We start from the raw sequence: 26,014 nt of genomic DNA, 5'->3' as shown, positions 1-26,014 counted from the left end.
GATAGAAGATACTGACAGGCAATGGAACCAGTCAGCCAGTTCTTTTCATGGTGTGGCTGGAGGATTCTAGGTATGAATGATGCAAGCTGTGTCCAAAGTCGGAAGTGTCACAAAGGTCTCTGAGATTTTGTTCCCGGGCTGCTCCATACAGTATAAGGTGGGTGCAGATGGGTCACCTGGAGCCACACTAAGTCCTGCACTGTGAATGTAAACAGAGGACATCATAGGAGCATGCTCTTGGGTAGTTGCCAAGACCAGTCTAATAGTGTTCCTGTGTAGTTCCAGGAATGGAATTTATTGCTCAGTGTCCAGCTTCCTAAAAGATCATACCAATTAGCACTGGAAGTTGTGAGGAGTAAGGGGAAATGCCAGATTTCATCTCTTCTAAAAAGCAAAACAGGTGCTCCTAAATATTTATAAGAGCAAATCACTAGCTGCAGTAATTCAGCAGAATCTAGAAAGGAGAAGTCTCAAAAGTCTCAGTCAGCATCCAGATTATCCTCAAGTAACCTCTTATATGATTTTAGCAGGAAGCTTCACTATTTCATCTGTAATTTCTATGCTTCAGTAAGAGTTTGCTTTCTAAGCTGCTGTTTTCACTCAGTCTTACACAACGTAAACAAACAGGAATTTTACTATTTATTTTAAAAGGAACCCTTGAACATCAGTTCTCAAAGTTGCTGAGCCCTACAGATCTCAATGGAGACTGGGAGCCCACCACCTCTAAAAGCTGGATCCTCAAAACCTTTACTCCAAAACCGTTGTGATGCAAGAAAAGCAATCCATAGTTGTTCAGCCTGTGGGGGGTGTGTATGTATGTGGAAATCCAAACATGCTGTATACTGATTCGGAGAAAACTCCAGGAACAAACTTGCCAACAAAGTTTTCAAGCTGACAAGCAGGTATTCTTTATTGCGGTGCCGGGAGACACGGGGGATAACTCCTCCTAACGTGTGTCTCCCTATTGCTACACAAGCCATCCTTATATAGTCCCTGGGTATACATACATATTCATGAGGCTACGTATGGATTACATCATTTTCCAGAAAGCTCCCCGCATGCGTACAGAACTGTGGTGGTGGTCTCTGAGGGTCGTTTACTTCTTCCAACAATCTTCATCACTTCTGGCAGCCTTTGAAGCACGCGCAGTAGATGCTTATACCAGTTTAATTGGTTCGCTAGCACCAGAGACATAATAATCCTCCTATCCTCCTACTTATCAGTTAGTTTACCCACAGCCTATCCCGGACACCTGCTATTCCCAGATACTCCTTATCCCTGCGTCCTGTTTTTCTAGACTGTTTTTCTTAAGACCACATCAACTATAACGATTTATCTTGTGCCAGTATGTTCTCTATCTGTACTCTATTTTTTCTATGTATTATGCACCTCAGTAATTTTTCACTGCTACTGTTACAAAGCCATTGAACTTAACATTGCTTAAAACTAATTCTAAAGGTTTATAAATTCCATTTTGTGATTTTGTGTTCCCCTTGTTTTAATACACAGAATGGTTCCCTGTACCTACTTAATTGTTGTTTGTTGTGGTGTTTTTTCTTCTTAATTCAGAATATCGTGAAGATTTTACAGAAGTGGACTGTATATCTAGAATGGCATGGTATTTTTTAAATATTTTTTTGCTGCTTTTGAGGTTAACTGGGAGATACTGTTCATACTCACAGTTCTTAGAACTTATATATACATACTTAAGCAGCATTAAATTCTCTTATGCTGAATGTTCTATCGTTTTACTGAAGTGGATTTTTCAGGGTTCTCCTTGGTGTCAAAACATGAAAATTTCACCCATGTAAACTTTAGTATGGCCACTGTAAATAATATAAATATTGTGATTTCCAAATATTCCTGGGAAACAATAGAAATCTGAAGTCTTTGGCTGTAACTTCGTAAATATAATTTTAAGTGTGTAATACCTGTGGAAACATCTGTTAGGATTTGTTGCTGTTGTATAACAATTTGACTATTGTATGTTGGGCTTACTATTTACGCTGTGGGATAGCAGATAATTGGTAACTTCCATAAGAGGAAGTAAGCATAAAAGAAAAATATCACAAGACTTTCCATCCTCTGCAGATACACAAGAGTTATCAAAAGACAGTGACAGGTCTGTTAGCTTGTATGACTTTATCTCCTTTTCATTCTCTTCTATCTGCAAAACTTATTTTGACAAGAGCAGCCAGAGTTCAAGAATGAAGAACAACAAACAACATAAAGTATGTTAATGGGGGGCTCTGTCAGACAAGAGGACAGCTGTTTGAAAGAGTCACAGTGAAAGACATTCCGTGGCATCCACAGGAAATGGTGCCTTTTTCAGTTATGGCAGAAAATAGCAAATCTCCAGATAAGAATGAGGGTATATTTAAACCTCTTTATTTTTTTTTCCCCACTTCTCCTGTAAAATAAAAACCTTTATTTTACTCCTCTGGACTTCCGTGTTTTCTGAGTAAGCATGGCTGATCCGTGGAGTATCTTAGTTCAAGGCTCAGCCTGAAAACTAAACTTAAAACTCTCTGTATCTGGTGGAGGGGGATAATCAAACATAGAGCACCTTCCATGAAGCCTGGGACTATTTCTGTGAGCACTTAGGGTGGCCAGGAATATCAAAGCAAGCCAGTAACACACATAGCTTTGTATGATGTAAACATCCTTTATTTATACAGTATTATTTGCTTTACAGAAATAGTGACTTCAGAATTCTCTCACAGCAGTTTCTCTGAAAATGAGCAGTATGTTCTTAAACCAAAGCATTTCTAATTGTGTAATACAAAAGGACCCATTTTGATGAACTGCCAGCAGTTCTACTGTAGAGATTTAATGGTCTTACAAACCTCTGTGGGAATTACAACCTTGTGTTTTGTTCTTTTGTAGCTAATTGCAAAGTAATGGCCCGTGTCTAGTTATGTTTCTGTATCAGAAGTCTTGAATGTCTCAGAAACTCTGGGGGATACAAAACCAAGCATTGTTTATTTCAATCTCTGTTTGTCTTTTGAGGTGTCACTAGATCTTTTATAGCAAAAGTTGCAAATTCTCAAGCTATTTCAACACAATTGCTTCAAACACTCTTTTGTCAACCAAGTTTCCACATAATTCTCTTGGCCAGGTCATTTTCAAGTCTTACTGTTATAAACTGGCATAGTCTGAAATAGAATCCAGCACAGCCATGGATCTTGGCTGAGGGTGACTTTGTGCAAACAGCACAGAATAAACACAGATGACTAAAATAGATCAGCGTTGTGTGCCACAAATGGTTGAAAAGCTCTCAAGATGCCAGCACAGCTAAGCCCAACTTAAATAGTCCTTCAGGCAACCAGCAAAAGTGAGTCAAGCTCACTTTTGGCCTTCTACTGAAAGCACAGCAGAGCTATACTAAATGCATTTATGATAAATTAAAGTGACCTTCTGAATATGCTTCTTGAGACTTCTTACGTGTTTCATTTGCCTTCTATTTTTTTTTAATAGCAGTTGCTATTGCTTTTCTAGCCCTTCTTAGCCAACCACCCCAAGAGCAGGAAGTTACATTTTGCTCTCATTTGCCCCTTTATTTTCCTTGGTGTTCAAGCTGGTTCAAAAAGGACCTTTCCGAACAGCTGAACTTTAGGCTGCTCATTAGGGTGAAGTAGCTATCACCCCTCTGAGATGCAGTGGGAAAGACTTGATGCACCTCCTAAGGCACTGGGCCAAAAGATTAAAACACAAGGTTGGAGCGGTAGGACATGAGCCTACTCCTGAGGAACTCGTGCTCCATTGAATTCCATTTCCTTTCCTTCACCTGGCGCTCAAGGTGCTGGTGTTGCTCAGGTTAAGTCCCCAAAACTGTATCACAGAATTCATGCACTGCTAGTGGTTTTTAATCTAGGAACTGGTTCTAGATCAAGCAGTATAAGTGGAGACTATTTTCTAGAGGGTTAAGTGGATGTTTTTTAAAAGTAAAAAAAAAAAAGCCCCGAAAAGTGGTGTCCACTTGGGTCTATGTCCCCTGGAGACCATTATTTCCAGTAAGGGGTTGGGTATCAGGGCTTAACCAAAAGTTGAAGGTGCTTGCCATTCTTTGCATTTCCCATAGCTGAGCTTTGTAGTATGTTGGAAGTAGCTGCTTCTTAACCAGTGTATATACATGTATATATATGTATTTGAAAATAGTAATATATATATTAAACTGTCAGTCACACCTGACCTGAGCATCTCAAAGCATGCATATTGTGGCAGTATTGCAAGCAGTAGAAAAAATAATGCATTGAAAATTCTATCAGCTTGATATTCCAGAAGTAACTAATAGCTATAACCTGTATTATGAATGGTTGAACTCTGATGATCAGAGCTGTGTTGTAGCCATCTCATTTGAGGAAAAGGGAGAAAATTATCCTTTTTCTCTGAGGCCACATCTGGATGTAGTCAACACTGTACTTTTGTGTTGGAACTGCTAGTTCTAAGACTTTTCCTCAAGACTGTCTATGTGGGAGTACCCTTTTCATTTGCTGAAATACATCATTTTGCAGAAGATACTCTCTGTTTGGTCAAAATCCCCACATGTATTCTGGTTTTGTATTTTAGATACAAATTTGTTAATGAACTCCTGGGAGTTAGAGATGCCTCTAATAATACTGTGTAATATTCTATCTCGTCCATTTGTTGTCTAGTATTTCATGCAGTCAGAGGTTCTGCAAGCTCCTTGTAATGATCCTATCACACTGCTTCATCTTCTTTTCCTTGACTCTCCCTGTTCTGCTTTGCATTCACTAAAAGTAGGATGTCAGTGATAGGCCAGGTCCTCAAGGCCAACAAAATTATAAAGCAGTCATGCAATTGTAGGAAAGTGAGGGAAGTGTGGAAAAGTGGGATCTGTGTGATACTGAGGTGAAACAGGAGAAATGAGAAAATAAAAGGAAGAATGTTTTCTTGCCCAAATCAGGGCTGCTGTTTGCACAGTGGTCTGCCTTGTTTAGCTGCTACATCTTCCCCCATAAAATTTCATGTCTTTCAGTCTGAAAGTTAATGTTCTTCCTCTGTCATAACTGGCTGATGGTTATGTTTCTGAAGAGTTGGTTTGTAATCTAGTAATATTACTCTGAAAGGTACCAACCATCCTTCTCTCCCATATGCCATGAGAAAAAATGACATTTCACCTCACAGTACCAAACTCCAGATTTTTATCACAGACTGCTATTGTGTCATCGTATGAACAATCATTTATTTTATTGTAGTTCTGCATATTATGATAAAAAATGTAGGAATGGGGAAGGCAGTGTTCACTTTTTTCTTGTTTGTTCCTCTAAGAGAAACTAATGCTGTTTAAGACACAATTCAATTCCATCAGTATGTTCCTCTTTCTCCCTTATTTTTCTTGTATTTCTCTTGACCAGCTTGTAGCAGAATAATGCATGTAGGTGTCATTTTTTGCATCTTTAATTCTGAACTGTACAGATAATGCTACATTTCAGTTTGCAACCTGGCTTGTATTCAGGACTGGCCTGACTACCACAGCAATTTAGTTATGTTGTTTACTAAATCATTTGTATACTTTGGGCAGAACAGACATGATTGCCAGCAAGGCTTAAACAAAGATTTCATTACCCAGAAGCATGAGAACACTATCGGGAGTGTGCCATGGTGGTGTCATCTTCTGGCATCATTCGAGAGAAAAAGCAGAGCTTACAATTGGTCTAAAGTGAAAAAAAAATATTTTCACAAGTAGTGATATTTTGCCCTTGTTATCACATAACATTTTCTATCAACAGTCTATGATTCCATTTTAAATTTACTTGTAGGTATTTAGGTATTTTTAGGTATTTATTTTTGCTATCCTACTTATCTATCATTGCCGCCATTATCCATTTCTGCTCTCTTATCCCTATACCTAACTTAACTGTTTCTTTCACACATCTCTCTGGGCTTTCTTCCATCACAATTTCTTGTATGGAAGTCTTTCCCTGACCTGGCTCATGAACTCCTTAATTTTTCATTCATGTCTTCTCTGAGGACTTACTTCTGCATTGAGCTGTCTCAAAAGTTACTCTAAAGGGCAATTATTTTAATTATCCCTATATAAATAATTTACTTTCATCTCGTCTGCCATTCACACAAGACTGCACTGTGTTCCTGCCACTAGTCCTGTTCTTGTTTTGCTCTCTCTTTATTGCACCATTTCTGGTGCTGGAAAGTGCTTTTGGGCTTATGCCATTATTTCTTCCAAAAGATTACAAACTGATGATCTGGCTGATCATTGGTATCTTTCTGGTATTTGTATACTTTGTATTTTTTTTTTCTTTTTAACTCTTAAATTATACATTTAAGTCTTAAAAAGAAAAAGTGTTCATACTGGACAGAACTCTTCATCTGGTTTTAGACAAGATGCTATTTACTTGAATTGAAAAAATAAAAAGAGAAGTCTGAGCAGAGACTGGGACAAGCCCGAGGATTTATGAGACTGTTGGACTCTGGGGTAGCAAATCCTGAAAACTCCTCTGAAGAGGAAGCAAGGGAATTGACACAAGAACAAGTTACTGTGAAGGTAGGCAGAAGTCTGAATTTCCTTTTCCACAGTAGCTATCTGTGATGAGCAGTAAATGCAAAATAGCTTAGCTTCTTTCATGGGAAGACTGAAACGATCTCAGTGGCTGAGGTCACTGTATTAGGAAAACAAGTTCTCTGTTTAGCTAGATGAAGCTGTTTCACAGGACTTACTATTTCACTTAGACTTCAGTGATTTTGTGGAGCCGCTAACACGCAGTTAAAGTTCACACCCTGTTTTCACCACACAGTGGTATGTTTGTGTGCCCACAGTGGGTTTGCACATGAAAAAATAGAGACTTTACTTAATATAGTGACTTCACAAAGAAAGTTTCCAGAAAGCAGTAGCAGCGTCCCTTTACTGTGACTTCGCATTTTGTCCACAGCTGGGATTGTGAAAAGTGGTGGCTGTCATTGCTAAAAACTGAAGGCTTCTGTCAGAATGTGGCATCTGTTGTAAGAGTAGCAGCAGAAGATGGTAAGGTTTCAGGTATGCTTGATGGGTCGATAGTGTTGATCCACAAGATGGCATATTGAAACTGTACTTTATATATAAAGCGTCAAAGGAACAGGATCTCAACACTGTTCGTTAGCGTGAACTGGGGCTAAAAGTTTTGTCTGGTGGAACTAGCAGCTATTTGAAATGTTGTATTTTTATTTCTGCAGTGCAAAGTGTGAGCATTGTGGGGAAAGAGTGAAGAAAACCCCTTTTCTCTTAGCACTGGAAGTAACTCAGTTTTTTTTTTTCTTGGTGTTGGGTTTACATTTAAAATACGCCAGTAAGTGGACACTGATTTGCTCTTATTTGGGCACTGGTGTTTCCTGGTTCCAAGCACTTATGAAGGGCTTCATAGAAACCAAGTACTCGTATTGATCATGAGTTCTTGTGGTTTGGGGATTATCAATTTAAATTATTTTAATTTAAGCTATTCAAGGATTTAAATGTACTTGGAGAGAATTAAAAGTTCATGGTTGTATTTTAAATTATGTGCATTTATAATTAGTGTTTTTACTTGTATTGCCTGTAAGTTTGCACTGTATTAAAACTGAACATTTTTGAGCCTTCTTAGCTGTCTTTCAGCTTTCATGATGTTTGCAATTTGTGTTTACTTCATTTTGGACAATAAAAGATAAATTAGTTAATTTTTTGGCTCACATGCACTAAGCCTTTTACTGCATTTGGATGACAAGCTGCACAGAGAATGATAAATTCAAATATAATCCTCTTCATTTAAATGGAAGAAAATAATAATTTCTATAAATATTTAGTTTTGCAATATTTTTCACTCTCTTTTGTTGAATAAGCCCCAGTGTTTCATGCACCAAATTCCTGTGTTCTTAAGGGCCTGTTCCAGAATATATTGAAAAACATGAAAAGGCTGTTGTTGTTAGTAGGTGTCAGGTCAGGCAGTCTTCCACTAAATTCACGTTTTTGACAGCACAAGGATCTCAGAAAAATTAATAAACCCAAATTCACAATTAATAATGTTGCCTTTAAGTATGTAAGAGCCAACGTATTCTAATCACTGTTGAGATTTTTCTCATCAGCTCTGTCCCCATTCTGAAAACTAATGAGCGTATTTGAAAAGTCTTTCTGAGGGTTTCATTGGGAAGAGGGCAGGTCTGGTTCAACTTACTATTATTCCACAAACTTTCAGCCAATCTCCCCCTTCATATTGGAATAGAAAAATCTGAAAACGAAGGTCTGTTTGTCTCAAGTCCATGATGATTGCTCCTTTTTCCATTACCTGACAATTGAAATGTCTCACATTCAGGGTTTTTCCAACAGTTGCCATGTCCCTTAAGGGTGTATTTATCAAGAAAGAGCTAATTGGTAGAAGCAGCATTCTTGTTTCAGCAAAAGGCAGTACCTTTCCCAACCATTCAGCTTAGGTGAGCATTTCATACATGTGCCAGGATCATTTGTCATCTTTTGACTAATTGGGTGACCACAAGGGATCAGATTTCTGTTGGGTATCAGGGTTATGAACTAGTTCATCTGTGTGAATTGAGGAAAACCTGTTTCAACTGCTGGTCATTTTCTGCCAGCTGCCATGTTTCATCCCAAGAGAACAATATGTAGCCTGTCACTGAGGTGTTAAAAAGAGATTTGTTACCTGACTCTTTGGCTTACAGAGCTGTCCTAGAGCTTCTCTGCTCATGGACTACGGAGATGTTGCATGTGCCTGTAGTCAGGAGGGGAAGTGAGCATGAGGAGATATTTGAGTGTCAGTTTTATCATGCAATCTATGTCATCATAAAACTTATTTGAGTCTTTGAGTTTTCCTGTTCTGACCAAATCTTTTCCAGCACAAGTAGCTTTTATTAAAAAAAAATATATATTGCCTGAAATAGTTGAGAAATGTTTCTGATAAATATTTCTAAGTAATACTTGTCTTGCTGGATACAAGTATAGCAGAGAATATGAAGTGTGATATTTTTAGGTAGGATCTTTAAATCTGCATGATCACATTGTTACGTATCATTTTCAATTTAGAGGAATTTTATACAAATTATAAAATATGCAGGGTTTATACTGTTCTCTTGTAACTGTTTCACATCATTTGATGTTTCTAAACCTACCTTGTACAGTGGGTTTCTAAATCCCCATTAAAAAAGCGGCATATTTGTTGTCCAAGCCCTTCGGAAAGCACAGCCCCATTATCAGACAAAGTGCAGATGGTTATCAACTTTGTAAAGGTTCCTCTGTACATGGTTCTTCCATACATAAGCAGACTTATTTCCATATTGCAGAATATAATCTAATACAAACATTTTTTTTTCCAGCAGAGGTTTGTAGATCAGTTCATAATGGTATTTTTCTTAAGATTGCTTGCTTACTGGAAGATTTTTATCATTGGTGTTGCCAACAGTACTTTTCATTCTAAGGTCTTGGAGCCTGTCCTGTCTTTTGAGAAGTAAAGAGGGATGCCTGTATGATAAAACTCAGTATCTGAGTGTACCCTCTGGCCACACATAATCTTTAGGATTTAATACATACTGTGTCTTAATTCAGGTGGCTTCCTACAGTGTATAGGCTCTTCATGAAGAAATGGTCAAGGTAATGGTAACTGATAAAGCACCGTGTGATCATGGTCATGGCCAAGACCACTCTTCAAGAAAGACATAGCTGTAGCCAGAATACCTTTCTGGTTTTGCTAAACAAGCTTCTCTGGTGGTTAACATAACCATGTCAATCAAAGCTGAAGCTCTGCAATTTTTTTTGCTGCGGTAGCAGTGGAAGCCTATCTGGTAGGCTGGTGAATGTTAACAGCAACAGAAAGTAAATTCACCATGTTTTGAGTTGGCTTTTATAGAAATAGCGTAGTTTTGAAAAGTTGCATTTGGACAGAGAGTGACACATAGAATGGGAGATAGCTGGTATTGTGGGTAGAACACCCCATGGCAGTGTTGCCTGTCTTGAGCAAACTAGATAAGCTGTGTGAGTACAAGCCATCCTAGGGACAGAGGGATAACATGATGGTTTTATGTTTCTGATCATATACCTATTGTCCATTTTAACTTTGGCCATCATTGTGTGTTGAAGAATACCTGTAAACTGTGTTACACAAAGTAAGGATTAGAAACTAAGCCCTTTCCAGAATTAAACCTATATACAAACAGAAGATAATTATGTTGCTCATCTCTTCAAAATGTGAGTATAGTGATACCCAGTTTCCTCAGTTAAGGTTTCTCTCAGTGTCAGATATTCTAAATTGGTACTATTGCTAACATAAAAACCTCCTTGTTGAGAATTACTTCCAAAGTTTGAAAATAAAATGAGCTTTTACTTTTACATAAGGAGGGCAGAAAATATGCATAGTTTGATAGATTTTTTTTCTATTATTTTGTAATAAGGTAAGTAGAAGTCTTCTGTTTGAATTTTCCCTGCTGTTGATTTTAACTATAGAAATAGCTGAAAGGTTAAATCCAGCCTTCCTAGTATTTCCTAAGGAACATTTTTGTAGTCTCAGTAAATTTGCTAGCATATTAACAAAAATTAATGCGATCAATCTCCAATTACGTATTTTTTTCTTTCTTGAATGTGTGAGTCATTGAAAATCATGTATCATTACGTTATAAAGGTAGGGACTTAGACTTTTCCAAATGTCTTCCTCATTTGGTTACTGCTCTGTTTCCTTGATGTACTTTGCATAACAGTATGATTAGATACAGCAAATCAGTTATGCCAATACAAAGTGAAATTTGGTTTGTAGAAATTACTCATGTATTTCTTTCATAAGAAACACCATCTTTTCTTCTTTTTCACATTTGTATATTTGCACTAATAATAAACAGATTATTATTGCTGTGACAAAAAGTTTTGGGATTTGTGACACTACTGTGACATAAAACCTGTCAAAACGCAAATGCCATTTCTGTCCAAGGCATTGTAACAATTCTCTACTTTAATTGTTAAGCTGCATGGTTTACCTACCTAGGCAGAGGATAGAACCCATTTCCATAATGCAGCAGATTAAATCCCATCCATTTACCTCTCTGTGCCTGATAAAGAATGTGATATTTGTCTTTCTTTTTTTGACTCTGTCATCTGTAAAATACTGATTTGCAGGTTGCAGTGTTGACTTTTCTTGCTGTTAGCAAGCTTACCTAGCCTGTAAATGCAAATAGTTATTACAGTTGTTAAAAGCATTCTAAATTTTACCCATCACTAGAGAGAAAAGAAACCAGTAAAATACATATTAAAAGCTGCTTTTTAAAAAGAGATCTTCAGTGAAAAAAAATAGTAAGTGCTAGGTTTAAATATGAAATATTAATTCAGCCTCTCTGTGCATAACCGTTATCACAGCCTGATCATTTATTGTTATGTAATTACAGAGTATTTTAATGTTACTTGATCTAGGTAATAGTAGTAATGCCTATCTGTTATAAATCCCAAAATGTGTGTAGAGGGTATACCTGTATAAAAGAATTTCTGTATCACTATAGAGTTTTAACTTGAATTTTAAAAGGCTTTCAGTGGTTGCAACGTGTGTGGAAGCAATAACACTTTGGTCACGTGACTTAAGGGTTATGTAAACAGCATTCAGAAACTGACTTCACACACCATAAACTAAGTGCAATGCAGTAAATGATCAGTTATAATCTTCCTTATCTCGAACTTGTGCTCTGACTTAATACTAAGTTATGGCTTTGGTAAAAGCTGACCGAGTCTCATTGCTAACTGTCATGCCTTTCTTTTTCTCTCTTTCAGCTGAGACAATCCCAGTCATACTGCACAGACACAGAATGCCTTCAGGAATGTGAGTTACTATTGAGATCAGGAGCATGGAAGTAAAATAAACAGTAATTAAATATAGTCTGACTGGTATTTAAAATGCAGCAGTTGATTTAATGTTATAGGAACATACTACGTTAAATCAAACACTACAGTACTAAAATTGTTATGTGGGGGAGGTAATTTCTGAGAATCTGTGATGCAGGTGAACATTGTACATTGGAAGCATTGTATGGAAGCAGCAATAGTGATGAGGCCGGAGGTATCAATACACCAGCATGACCATTAATTGGGCCCCAAGCACTACTGAATCTTACCATTAGCCTCCAAACACGATGATTTCATTTTTTCCCTAAGGAGAAAAATTGGAGGGGGCTGTATTTGCCCTCCTTACAGTCACAGCAACCTAACCACAGGAGACGGGATATTCAGCACAAACCCTGACATGTACACATGTTCACAACTGGGGCTGAGTGACCTGCTGTCAGTACTGTGAACTCTCTACTCCACTGTGAGGGAGAGGAGATTCCCCACCAGCTCTGACTGGTAAGTTGACATACAGCGCACCAGCATTTGTGTTGACTTGGTGACTGCGTAGTTAATGAAGCAAAGCACTGATGTGTACATTTCTCGTAATTTGCCATGAAATACATCAAAAAAACTCCTGAAGAGTGAGCATTTACTAGGACAAACGTTACCAGCATCTGCAGGGAAGCAAAGCTGTGCAGAGCTTATGCAGTAATGTAAGCTTGCCCTGGAGTGCTCTGTTTACACTTTTCATGGTCTAGGGGGAATGTTGCCAAATGCTTATAAATAAAAATGAAGTGGCTCTATTTTTCCTATATTGCTTTACCAATTGAGCATATGAATTCACTCAATTAGCCTGCATTAGGACTCCTGTAACACTCAGAGGGAGGAGGGAGCACCTGAGCAGTGTTTGGGGAAGCAACACCTGCTTGTGCTTGTGTCTTCTACAGGTCTAGAAGCAGTGCAGTCAAGGTTTCTAGGATCTTTGGTAGAGAGCATGCCTTTGTTCACTCTCATGTTCCTCCATCTTCACTCCCCAGTAAAACCTGTTTAAGGTTGGGCATCTAGCTTGAATTCGCACTAAGACTTCCCAGTGTGAAACAGTCCCAGATTCAGTGCCAGACTGGGTTGAAGGGGAAAAGCTATGAGCTTTCCCACATAAACCCTGAAAAAAAGAGAGTGGCACGCACATATGTGAATTCAGTGCTGCTGGCTTTACTCTTTGTTTGTGGGCTTTCCAAGTTATGCTGTGCGTCTGTGACTTCTAGCACCCCTCCTCTCCCAAACGCATCTGTCCTGGGGCAGACTTCCTGGACTCCCAAGCATTAGACTTCTGTGTCTAGGTTGTTCTGGTTTTTTTTGGTGGTGTTTTTGTGGAGGTTTTGTTTATTTGTTTGTTTACTCACAGGCGTGAGGGAAAGGCAAAGAGGCAGGTAACAGGAGGCAGAATATTTTCTGTGTTAGAAATAGGCACAGACTGGCTGTGCAGCTTTCCGAGCTTTAGTCTGCAGTCAAAGATGGTAGGTCATTCTGCTCAAGCCTTGGGAGTCTTCATCATCAACATTTATGAAACTCTTAGGGTAATGACTGTATAAATGAGTGAGTTCTGTTATGTGTGGGCACAAAGCTTGTAGGATAGCTTTCATGCTACCAAGCTATAGTACAGTGGGGATGTCAGTGGTTTGTGGCAAATAGCTTTCCATCCTGAAAGGTATCTTTGCAATAACTGTCTGTGCAGATGCAAGCAATTTGGCAGCAATTGTTCCAAACCAGTGGTTTGTTTCAAAAACCAAAGCAAAAATTATAGAGTAAATCCTCGCCTATGCTATTATATTGCCTTAAATTTAGTTCCAGCAAAGGTATTTTTCTGCTGATGCAATGACACTGACCGCCTATTTGTCAGATTATTTTGTGATGCTTCTGTGATTCTGTGCTTGGGTGAACATGAACTCTGTAAGACTGTCAGGAGTCAAAGGCAAAAATAAACAGGCTGAGCCTGGAGAAGCTTCTAGAGATGCTTTCAGGGGCAGATTAAAACAAATCTGGGACAGTCTTCTGTCCATTGCTTCATCCTGTTCTGATGAGCTTATGTTTGAGGTGGGTCTCCTCTTCCTTAGGTCCCAGAGCTTCATTTCCTGTTACTCACTGACTTTGATTCCTTATTTCAGGACCTAAATATGAAGAAGCTTGTTTTACTACCACCCATTTGCTCATTCCCAGGATTTCATCTTCCATCTGGAAGCACAGCTGGGAATGTCATCGTACACAAATTCTTAAGTTGCAGGGTTGTGGAATAACTGATGAGATGTATGTGGTTTTGTTTTGGGAGGCATCAGGGCTGTGGTTCAACCAGTGTCACAGCAGCGTCATGTGTTACGCTGTTGCTACCAGCTGGAAGTTCTCAGAAACACCCTGCTTTGAGTCTTCCTGAGCACAGTTTGTTTTTTCAACCCTTCATTTCAGATATCTGTAGATTTTTAAAGCTAGATCAAAGCAGTAACTCCAAGGCTCCCCCATTCGCATTTTCATGTTATTAGCTCTAAATTCTTATCTATCATTGCTGGCACCATTATATTTGCAGTGACTACCCTGCAGAGAGTTTCCTGCCATGGTCAGAACCAGTGTTTTTACATTTGTACTCCAAGATCCAGGAGGATATTAGCAGCACTTCAGAGAGCATTTGGATACTCTGCTTGATGGCTTTTTGTCTGCTGATTTTCTGCTGTCCAAATATCTGCTGTGATGATAAAGCATGTATCAGTCTGATGACTGTTTCTTCCATTCCAGTGGGTGCCTTGGAGAAAACAGGCTGCAAGTTTTGAATATGCAACACATTTAATATTCTGTTGGGATTGTTTATGCTCAGCTAATCAGAAGATCTTACATTTTGCCCTGAAATGAGGAATAAGAGTGATAATTCTTTTCTCAATTATGCCTAATGCAGGTAGGGCAGGGAAGATGTCTCTGAAGTGTGTGGCAGTTGCAATATCAGCAGTTCATCCAGCCCAGCAAGGATCACAGCTGGTACTGAGCTGCTCTGATGGCTCATGTCCCTTCACAGCCAGCCTTCCATGTCAAAGGAAATGAGGACTACTGCCTTGGTTTTTACTCTGTGTTCTAGCAATTCCCAAATGTTGTGACCTGGATTTACCACATTCATATTTTCAACACTATTCTCATGCTCTGCTAGCTCATAATATGGTCAGAGATGACTGTCTCAAATGTTGTCTACTCTACTTCCAAATTTTTATGTGTTTTAAAATGAATACATATCTGTGATTCATCTTGAGCTGTACTCATGTAGGGTAGTGACAGCAGCCTGAAATGTCTGCCAGCTCTTCCCTCCCTTTTCTGGTAATTCCCTTCTCCCTTTCTCTGCTCAAGTCCTTTTTGGCTTTCTTCAGTTTCCTTATCCTTGCCTTTGAGAGTGTCAGCTTGCAGGGAAGGTCCCACAGGCTCTTTGTCTTCCCTCATGACTCATCTGTAAGATGCTTCTCTTTGTACGGCTTTCTGCCTTGCTTCAGAGAGCAGGCAAGGCTAAAAACACTGTAAAAACCAGGCAGCACAAGTCAGAGAGCATGCTCTTGCCATTCCACATGCAAGGGTTAAACAGTAAAAGCTGAAGATCCAAAAGGAGATATTTGTACCCTGAGAGGGCAGACAAAGAGCACCACACAGAATATACTTTTACAGTAAAAGAAATGCAATCTTTCCTCTCTTTCTTTAGAGTACAACCTCACTCTGAATGAAAAAATAGCACTTCAAGAGAAGAACTAGGTTCAGGTGAGGAGTATTTAACAGGGACATTTATTAATTTTAATATTGTATTCTTGAGATTTCAGTCACGAGGTGGTTGACCTTTAATCTTTAGAAATTATTTTTACCAAACTCATAATTTTAACAGCTTTGACTGCCTTCAAGTAGAACATTAAATGAGGTGGCAAACATGTGTCACAGGAGATTCCCTCCACCACCACCCCTTCCCATTTCTCTCCAAGAGAAGACTAATTTATGTGACCTTGTCTGTGTTTCTATGGGACAAAGCAAGTCAAAGAACTGTGTCTTGTACATGAGGCAACAGATAGGATTCACCAGTCGTTAGCTCCCACGGGAGTTCATGCCACAATCTCAGACCAGGTCCTCATAATGCTTTTTTCTGCCTGAAGGTAATCCGGCTATAGTGTAAAATAATTCCAAGTAACCACCGAGGCAGAACTGTTCAGAGGCTTCATTCAGAAGTGTGTGGGTATATAGGTGTGCTGAGCCCAGGGGACCAGATGCTCTGAAAATGAAGACCTTGGGCTGGATTCAGTGTTCTGTGGGAAGGCAGGTTAGAAACTAAGTTTAATGCTACTCAGTGACTCAGGAATATGTACTGCTACATTCTGTACTAGTTGATGTCACCCAGGCACTGGAGATTAATAACTAGATCCATCCATCAAAATGGTTGGTGGCAGGAACATTTATCTGTGAGGTCAGAACAGAACAATCTTATATCCATCTGGAAATACTAGAAAATATCTAGGTTTCTCTTAAAGGATAGGTTCTCTTAAAGGATAGCCTTTATTCTTCGAGGAATCAAAAAACCCACTTCTAAATTACCTGCAAAATATAAGTTCTAGGTAAAAGCACTGTGGCTGTGAACTCTCAAAATAAGATTTTTTTTATTCTTCCTATCAGCACAAATTCCATTCTGCATGCTTTCAGCTTCACTCAACTGTTCTTTATCCACAAGATGGTCTTAGCTGATTGTTTTCTAAGCTTAGTGATGGAGGTCTTTGCAGCATAAGATTGTTGTCTTCTACATATTATTGCTCCCAGTAGCTGAAACAGCTTCTTTTCTGTTCTCTTGATTTGTGGTGCAAAGCTTTGAAAAGTGTGATTCTCCTTATTTATGTGATATTTCGCTTATGCTCATCTCCTTCTGTTAAGAGATTAAAGTAACAGATTCTGAAATATCTCACATCCTTATTAAAACACATGGTCATTTGTGAGAAGTGTGGGCTTAGCGGTTCTTGAATAGTGTAAACAATGTTGTGGCTGGTTTAGTATCTGGCATGCTTTGAGTAGGTAGTACAAGGCCAAGCTGATCCAGTGATCAGCTGTTGTCTTGCTTAACTTAGTTTAGAACATGTTTCAGCTCACTTGGTTACATCTAAACTGTATTACAGTGCAGGCTGGAAGAAATTGTCTTGCACAAATGTGTGTGGTTTCCTTCTGTGGTTCCTTCTGCTCTCTTCCTTGACCTGCAGCATGAGCTGACCTAGCAACATTTACTTATCCCAACTTTTGTTTAACCACAGACCCTAAGTGCACTGTCCTTCAGCAAAAATTCCAGAAGGCAGTCTGACTAGTCCCTGTTTCTCTGCGTTTTATGGGGGATCCAGCATAACAGGTAATTGGAATTTTCGATGTGCTACTGAACGTATGCACCAAAGCTGTCTTATGTGCTGCTGAAGGTAGTTTGAGACAGCTATTAATGTTGTCTGGAAGCCCCAGAATAAAACAGTTCTTTTCATGCCAAATTATATGTTAGTTCACGGGATTGCATATATAAAGGTCATTCAAGATTTAAAATATGATGGTGATAACAGTGATATTTTCCCTCAACACAATTGCAGGTCTAAACTCTTAGCTGCCCAATTCCATATGCTTTCTGAGTCAGTTATATGTTAATGTAATGAATTAAAAGATGAGCATTCTTACTTATTTTCTTTGCACTATACCTTCTCCTCAAAACCAGCACACTTTATTAACTCATATCCCCAAAAGAATTGTCACTTGTAATTGTCTAAACTCCTAGTCATATAATTCCTCTACATTAGCAACTTCTCAAGTTTTGAGATGTCTGTGTTTTGAACATTTGAAAGGCAAAGCTGTACAGCAGCTTTGTTTGCTCATACATGTGAATGGTGGTTGTGCTGTCAGAAACATGAGCTTCTGTAATGTTTTTTTCTTTGATGTTTTTGGGTGCATGTGATGTCAGTAAAAGACATCAGTCAAACAGCCCCAACTCATGAAGGGTTCTCGTGAACTCATGCTATTCACAGAGCAGCAGTGTTATGAATATCATATCCACAAGCTTTCACACAGCGCCCCTTTGTTGTGTTGAGAACAAACCATTTTCATGGAAGAACCTCCGTTAAAAATGCTACCCAGTATGACAGTGGGGAGGGTGGTTCTTTGGTATCGGCATTAACCTTCAAGGAGATTACTCCAGCAGTTCATTGTGTGTATGTTACCTAGTGAATATTAAATAAGAACAACTTCCAGCTGATACTGAATCCAGACCTGACTCCATAATGAGATGATCCAAATAAATTGGGACAACTGAAAAATCTGAACGATATGAGTATCACTAGAGTTTTACTAGATGTTAAAGTTTTCATCATGAATAGTAAAATAGAACAGCTCTTTCTGGAGTTATTCAGTATAGCTTTGTATTAATTGTTCATCTGTATCATTAATGAAGATGCTAGGTCTTTAGATACTATTGTCTATGAAGCCATGGAAGTACCTGTTGTGGTTTAAGCCCAGCCTTAGAACCATGCAGCTGCTGTCTCATTTCTCCCCCTTCCTCCCCCCTGCTCCTGGAGGGATGGGGAGGAGAGTCGAAAGAATGTAACTCCCACGGGTTGAGATAAGAGCAGTCCAGTAACTGAGGTATAACACAAACCACTGCTGCTACCACCAATAATAATAATGATAAGGGAAATAACAAGGGAAGAGAATACAACTGCGCACCACCCACTGACTGATACCCAGCCTGACCTGAGCAGTGATCTAGCCCTTCTGGGTAACTGCCCCCAGTTTATATAGTGGGCATGAAGTGCTGTGGTGTGGAATACCTCTTTGGTTAGTTTGGGTCAGGTGTACTGTCTCTCCTTCCTCCTGGCTTCCACTCCCCCCTGGCAGAGCATGTACTGAGCAGCAACTAAAAACATCGGTGTTATCAGCAGTGCTCCCAGGCTGAAAGTCAAAAACACAGCACTGCACCAGCTACTAAGAAGGAGAAAAAATGACTGCTACTGCTGAACCCAGGACAGTATCCACCCTTTATTCCATACCATTCACATCATGCTCAGATCCCACATTTTCAATATACCATCACTCTTATATATATACATATATATATATCCACAGAGAGAGAGAAAGAACATTCCTTAGTGTATGAACCAATCCCTGTAAAGCTGCTGAGTCCATCTGGTCTATAATTTTGGGCTCCATCTCTTGTAACAATCTTTCAGAGCAGGAGAGTGTGATGTAGTCAGTCTGCAAGGCCTCCCTATGTTTGTACTTCATCTGTCCTCCTCCATACCAAAGAGGCTTTAACCGCTTGGTTTGTTTAATTGCAGCACTTTTCATACTTGTGAATACCCTGGGCAATAGTGTTCATTGCTAAGTCCACCCCTCAATCATGAGTCCATCTCTATGTTGCATCTCTGCCCTGATGGCCTGAGGTGTCGTGGGCCTATCAGGCTCAAAATAATTCATTCTCCCCTTCAGCAGTTTCTGCAAATTGTCGCTGGGGACTCCATACAGCTGCCTTCCATCTCTGATGCTTCCAAAGCACTGGAGGTGCCCACTGGCCTAGATACTCACCCATACTGTCCCACACACCCTGCCACTCATGACTGTCCAGCCTTGGGAAAATCTCTTGGTCCTCCTATATCATCGTCTAACCCTAGACAAGGCCCAAACACAACTCCGCTTAACTTTCAAGATCAGACAAAATGGTCATGGGTAAAACACACTCTGTATGTGTGCCAGCATGGTGATCTCCATCACAATCAGCAGGCAGGTCCCAAGGGTACCCAAAGGCCATTCAAAACCTTCAGAACTCTCGAATGACACTGCTGTACTTGTCACTGGGACTGGTGTAACTGCTGTGCTTGGAGCTGGAGTAGCTGTGCTATCTGTTGTAGTCAGAGTTTGAGTAGCTTCTGTACTTGTCACTAAAGTGTGTGGGAATATCTCCCTGATAGGCTGACCACCCGAGGAGGGGAAAAAACGTGTAATTGCTATACACTTCTGTTATATACCTCCCAAGGTATAGAGGTGGTGCCCACACTGGGAAAGCAAGCCAAATCAATTTCATGATCAATAATTCCATTGTATTACAAGTCATTACCATAAAGTACAATGAGACAAGAATTTTAGCCCAAGGCCCCCAGCCAATAAGCACTATCACAGCAAATACCGGCTGTAAGTAAGGTACGACATGCTGAAACTGTGAGATCAAGAGCAACAACTTTGAGAACCAATAAATCATTGTGATGAGTGACTATTAATCCAAAACAATAAATGCTTATCACAGATATGATTAGACACATTCTGGTCAGATCTGTCGTTATCTCAACCCTTTGTGCCCCATGTTGGGCGCCAAAAAGAACTGTCATGGTTTAAGCCCAGCCGTAAATCAGAACCACGCAGCCACTCTCTCACTTCTCCCGCTTTCCTCCCCTCGGCTCCTGGAGGGATGGGGAGGAGAATCAAAAGAATGTAACTCCCTTTCCCTTAGAAACCAAAAATATGTACAGCCCAAGTGGCTCCAGGTGGCTCAGGTTGATCACATTATTGAGAAACAGAAAATATAGATAAGGGGAAGAGAATACAACCGCTCACCACCCGCTGACCGATACCCAGCCTGACCCGATTGTCAATGGAGCTATGGAAGTACCATAGATAATTAACTACACATTGGCTTAACAATACAGCTTACATTAGTTATGGTTTGATTATTTGGAGTTATGTTTCAGAGGAGAAAAGTTGTTTTCAGATCTGCAGGTATTGGCAAGAGGTTCTGGATCCAGAAAGACCAACCAGCTATGTCCAGTCCAAGGAGGTTTTCTCATTTTTATTTCAATGTTTTGATGTCTCAGCCATTCTGCATGAAAATTAGGTGTAAAAGTTTTATGTTGTATTCCTTGGCTTCACTTTTTCATGTATCTCATCATCATTTTTTCCCCTCCTGACAGATAGGTTTTCTTTGATGCTATCAGAAATACCACATGACCTGGATGATCAGTCATGGAGATCTGGCATATTGACACTGACACTTCTTCAAATAAACTCTCAAGAAATAACTTACTGTAGCAAACAAAATTATAACCATTAGCTTGCTCCCTTCTTGCTAAAATTAGTGTGTTCACTGTGTGAGGCCTGAAAATGGAGCCTAAACTTTCATCTCTTTAGTCTTATTCTCCATTTCAAAAAAATTAAAGGTTTTGAGGTTTTTGCCTCAAACAGGCAAAAAACAAACATACAGGTGGGGGTTTTCCCACATAAATATATTTTGCATCTGTTTAGATTTCTTAAAAATGAAGTTTGATTTTTTAAACACAAAATGTGTGTTTATCACCTCCAGTTCATTAGGAGTGTGAACTAAGAAATATTAATGGTTTTTCTGAGTATTCCAGTGAAATCTTATGAAATAGATTCTTTTCTCAAAGGGATAAGAAATGTGATAAAAACCTGATGTAATACTAACCAAGAATTACTTGTCTCAAAGCCAAAAGGAAGGACTAATCAGAAAACTCAGTTGAAAAATATTTCAGAGCTTTTTTTGTGAACCATATATGCGGTTTTAATTTTTTTTTCATTTTGGGGAAAGAACTCTGCTGTCACTCTCTGTTATAACTTGGGGTTTCTTTGTCTGTAGTGCCAGGACCAAATTCCTCCAGTGACAATGGCATCAGCTTTGCCATGATAATAATGGCGTGGGTGGTGATTGCACTTGTCTTGTTCTTACTGAGACCCAGTAATCTGAGAGGATCCAACACAGCCGGAAAGCCAACCAGCCCGCATAATGTAAGTGCATCTCCAAATGCCCTGCAGAGAAACTCTACAATAGCTTAACTGTATCTTGTTTTATTGCAGACTATTTTAAAGTCAAGTTCTCCTTACTTTTTTTTCCCCCTGTATTTTATTGGAACTCTATTAACAATGAAAATGAGTAAAACCAAAGTGAAAGTAATAGAATCATGAAGGCCAAGTGAGTCCTGCCATGGGATGGAGCAGGTATGGGTGACTAAGTGTGGGTCCTAATGTCCTCTGGACACTGGCTGTCCCTGGTTGGAACTGCCTTCTGCCTTGGTATGTACAAGGGGAAAATCACAACCTTAAGCGAAGTCAGTAAACAGAATTACAGCATGAAACTGGGAAGGTGGTCTTTGTCCTAGGTGTGGGATCATGGAAAAATCCCTGTTGATGCAGGGAACAGGTTTTTTTTGATGATCATTTACTCAGAATATCAAAAGAGATACTGAAAGATCTTAAAGGAAAGTGTAATATAACTGCTCCAAATTCTTTTATTACTAAATTATTTTGGGTGAATCGCTGTTTCTAATCCTGTACATGTTTTCTTTCTTTCCTTCTTTCATTTCCTCATCCCTTCCCTAGGGACAAGAACCACCAGCCCCGCCAGTGGACTAGAGCATTCAGTATTGGAAAAGTTCAGTAGCTAAAACCTTGCACGACCAAATGGACGAAGTGACCAGATTACTCCTAAACTCCATTCAATACTGTTTTCTTTTCTCATTTATATAGAGCAGAATTACCATGCAGCAGTTATCTTCATGAACTGCTTTTAGCAACTTCAGTTTTGAGTTAATTTTTGCTTTGTATGTTATTACAATTCCTAGTAGATTGTAATTTGAATAATGGTAAGGCATTGCAGGGGTTTTTTGGTTGTTACTGTTACTGTGGACATTCCACTCGGTCTCTTTCTGTTACAATAATCTTAATTTCTTTGCAGTGATTTCTGATATGCATTGAAACAAAAGAAAAAAAATCCCTGTGCATCTATGATAATGGAAGGTTACTGACCTTTCTTCAGATTAACCCATATTTTTTCTCCAGTATGCTTTTGAGAGTTCTATTACTATGAGGTTAGTTATGTGGTGAAAAATTGAAGTGATTTTTATATTTGCCCTGGGTTCAGAGCAGCTTTTAGTCTGGTCTTTGTACCACTAACATAGTTTTCAGGGTTGTTGGCAAAAGCACGGATTGTCCACTAGAATTATACTCTGTGAGTGTGTGTATGTGCGTTTACACACAGAAGTGAATGTGATAATTGCCACTGTCAAAGCTTTGACACATATATTGGAAAGTCTACACAAAAGATTTTACCACCAAAAAAGAAATTAATTTAATCTTGTTCATTAATAAATTATATATGTTATTCACTATGTTGTCAAAATATATATATATCCCAAAAAGAGATTTGTTTACTTATAGACTTTATGAAAGAAAATTTAGTGAGAAGAACTTAGTAGACTTTTCTGTCCTGGTATAGTCTTTTAATAATAATTGGTATCTTAACAAGTTTTTAGCCATGATGTAAGGTATATTGGACAGAATGAAATAATACCAAGAAGTTACCAAGGTTACCAACTTTTGGTATACAGCATATACTGGATATTCAGGTTTTTTCACCTGTGTGTTATCAGCAATTCTTAACATTTCATCTTTATCTACTGGTTGTACTTGTAGAATAACAAACTCGCAGGTGACTAGATATGGCATGTCTTTTCCCTATTTGTGTGTATGTGTGGGGTGTTTATGTGTGCGTATGTGTGGCTGTGCACGCACGTGTGCACATCTCCCATTGTGGCAAATGGGAATGACTTTTTTATGTACATTAACTTAAGAAAATTTTAAAGATGTACAGAAAAGCAACACTGTATATTTTTCTTGATCAATTTGAAAAATTGATGAGAATAATTGTAAAGAACATTTTTATGTTACCAACATGAAGCTTCTTTCCATAAAGGTCAGTAGAACAGACATATGGGAATTTGAAGCCTTACCCTACAAACCTTTATTTCATGAGGACTTTAGTTATGGAGCTGAAGGGACTCACTGTTCAGATGCACAAAGGTCTCTATTAGTGAGCTCTAACAAAAATCTCACATCAGATCCCATGGTTGACAAGCGCTGGGTTTTCCTCCTCAGGGTAAATGGCAGGCAAGCCTCCTTGTAAAGGTACAGCATAGACCTGAAGAAAGGCTTCTGTAATTTGACAGAACTGCCCTTTGAATTTCTGTGGAATAATGTGCTTCTGAGCACAGGGGCATGTGTAAAAAAAAAAAAACAAAGTTAAACAAAGAAGATTGGGCAGATGCTCTCAGTGACATCAGTGCAGTGCCATGTACAGCAGTGGAGCTGCAGCAGAGACACTGAGAGAATTTGTCCTGTTAAATCTAATGGTGTACAGGCCACAAACACTGTGTAAAGATGTCACTGGGACAAGCAGTCTGACTGTTCTTGCTTTTCGCCTGCTGTGTGTGTTTATGTTTGGGATACTGTTTGGAACAAAACAAGTAATACAGCATCATTTTATTGACCCAACAAGGAAATATATATAATCTCCTACACTGACCTTTTCTCCAAGGATTTTTGGCCAGAATTCTTCAGTATTGGAAGCATAAAACAGGCTTCCAGTTGATTAAAAAGCCAACTGAAACAGGCTTCGTTTCAGTGTCACTCCTTATCCTATTGGAAATTGGTGAGGTTCATGGCAGATCAGTCTCACTTTACTTAACTATCTGTGTATGTATTTATAAAACTCACCATGTACACCCAGCAGTAACAGTCTCGATAAATTAACTTTTTGTTCAGAGCAATGTTGTGTTTTACATCTAAATGAACTGTCTTTGCTTGAAATTCCTCAAAGTAATTGTCCCAGTGATTTTATACATGTATGCTTTCCTCATGTAAATTGCTATTTTAAATTTTCTATGTAAATGAAAAACATTGGAAATATTTTATTGTAAAATGTTTTACTAAAGAGCCAGGCCACTATCCCACATCAAAATGAATGCCTTTTAAATTCAGATACTCTCCCCAAGGTGTAACCTTCAGATCACCACTCTTAATTAAAACAAAAGTAACTAATTGTAGGACTGTATTTTGCCACTCTTATTCATGTTAAATAGTGCCTTACTCATCAAGTAGTTGCACTGAAGTTTGTGGGACTACTCTGAGATAATGTACTAGTAGCAACTTTAATAAGGGTGGCAGAAATCTGGCCTTTAGTGATGTAGTTTGCAATTAAATAATTGTATCATGGTTACAGATGTTAATAATAAATTTAGAGAAGTGTGGAAGAGATTAGTGGTATATGAAGCTTCAGGATATGATTAATTTTGTAATGAGGGTTTTAAGTTCAGTTAGTAAGAGATGCAAGTTGTAGCAACTTGGGAAATATGGAGGGAAGTTTACAATTACACCTTAGCTTAGAACTCTGTTAAAACAATAGTATTTTTAGAGTCTGCTTAACACAATTATTATACTCTGAAATGAGAAATTGTACGTATCCATGTATTGTCTGCAGATCATTTAGCCTTGTAATGTTCATGATTGAAAAAGGAAGAGTGATGATGTGATGTACCTAATGTAAATCAGTGGTTTAAAATGTCTGAATTACGCCAAACAAAAAAATCATCTGTGCCATTTGCGGTTTCCTAGGTATCTTTTACTGAGTACTTGGATTGGGATAAAGGGCTTGTACTATGCACTTTTTATTGACTTAACAAAATAAATAGCAATCATTAGTAACCTTTTGTCTTTGTCTCTAAGTCTTTGTGTAAGATGCTGCTTCCTCACTGTTCCCACTCTTCCTCCAGCAGCACAGCATGAAATGCTGAGCACTGCCCCAGCAGTAGCTCAGATCACACATTAGGGATTCCTGTGTTAATCCAAGGAAAAGGAGGGAAGCACAAGGGAAACTTTAGGGTTTAAAATAATATACAGCTGTTTAAAGATAGCAGTAATAAATACCAGAGAATCAGAAACAAAAGCTGAATTTATTTTTAGTAACAATAATAAAACATAATAACAAATGCTTTAGATGTATGAGTCAATTTAGAAACCATATTATCTTAATCAGAGATCATGTATGTCTGCTCATCAAGATTTACCCTTTTTCTCAAATATTAACCCCTAAAACAAAAGCTAAACTTTACTTAGCACACTTGTTAAAATGCTTGTCAAGAATACACATGCCTATTCTGAAAAGTGATGCGGAAAGGAAATTACCGCAAGTCCAAATTAACTGTATTGAATGGATCTGCATGAGACCTAGCAGTTCAAGATCACCAGATCAGGTAGATAGTGATTACTAGTGTGCCCCAAAACCTGAAAAAAAAAAAAGTATTTTATCTGAGATGTTTGGGAAAAATACATCAAATCATTGCAGCAAAACATTCCATGAACATTAAG

General features: G+C 38.7%; 1 protein-coding gene across 4 annotated transcripts in view; it reads left to right on the top strand.

The window, feature by feature from the left end:
• SMIM14 (small integral membrane protein 14) overlaps window positions 1–25,351 on the top strand; it is a 58,600-nt gene extending 33,249 nt beyond the window's left edge. For all 4 annotated transcript variants that reach the window (XM_005149124.4, XM_031048900.2, XM_031048899.2 and 1 more), the window contains exons 3-5: window positions 11,741–11,789; window positions 21,453–21,601; window positions 22,193–25,351. In XM_005149124.4, coding sequence (XP_005149181.2) covers window positions 11,741–11,789; window positions 21,453–21,601; window positions 22,193–22,225 — 231 coding nt within the window. In that variant the 3' untranslated portion in view covers window positions 22,226–25,351. The remainder of the gene's footprint in view (window positions 1–11,740; window positions 11,790–21,452; window positions 21,602–22,192) is intronic.
• Window positions 25,352–26,014: the final 663 nt, after the last annotated feature.

The sequence above is a fragment of the Melopsittacus undulatus genome, chromosome 7 (assembly GCF_012275295.1).
Source record: "Melopsittacus undulatus isolate bMelUnd1 chromosome 7, bMelUnd1.mat.Z, whole genome shotgun sequence".
Lineage (NCBI taxonomy): Eukaryota > Metazoa > Chordata > Aves > Psittaciformes > Psittaculidae > Melopsittacus > Melopsittacus undulatus.
The sequence above is the reverse complement of the archived record's forward strand: the minus strand, read 5'-3'. Positions and strand labels throughout refer to the sequence as shown.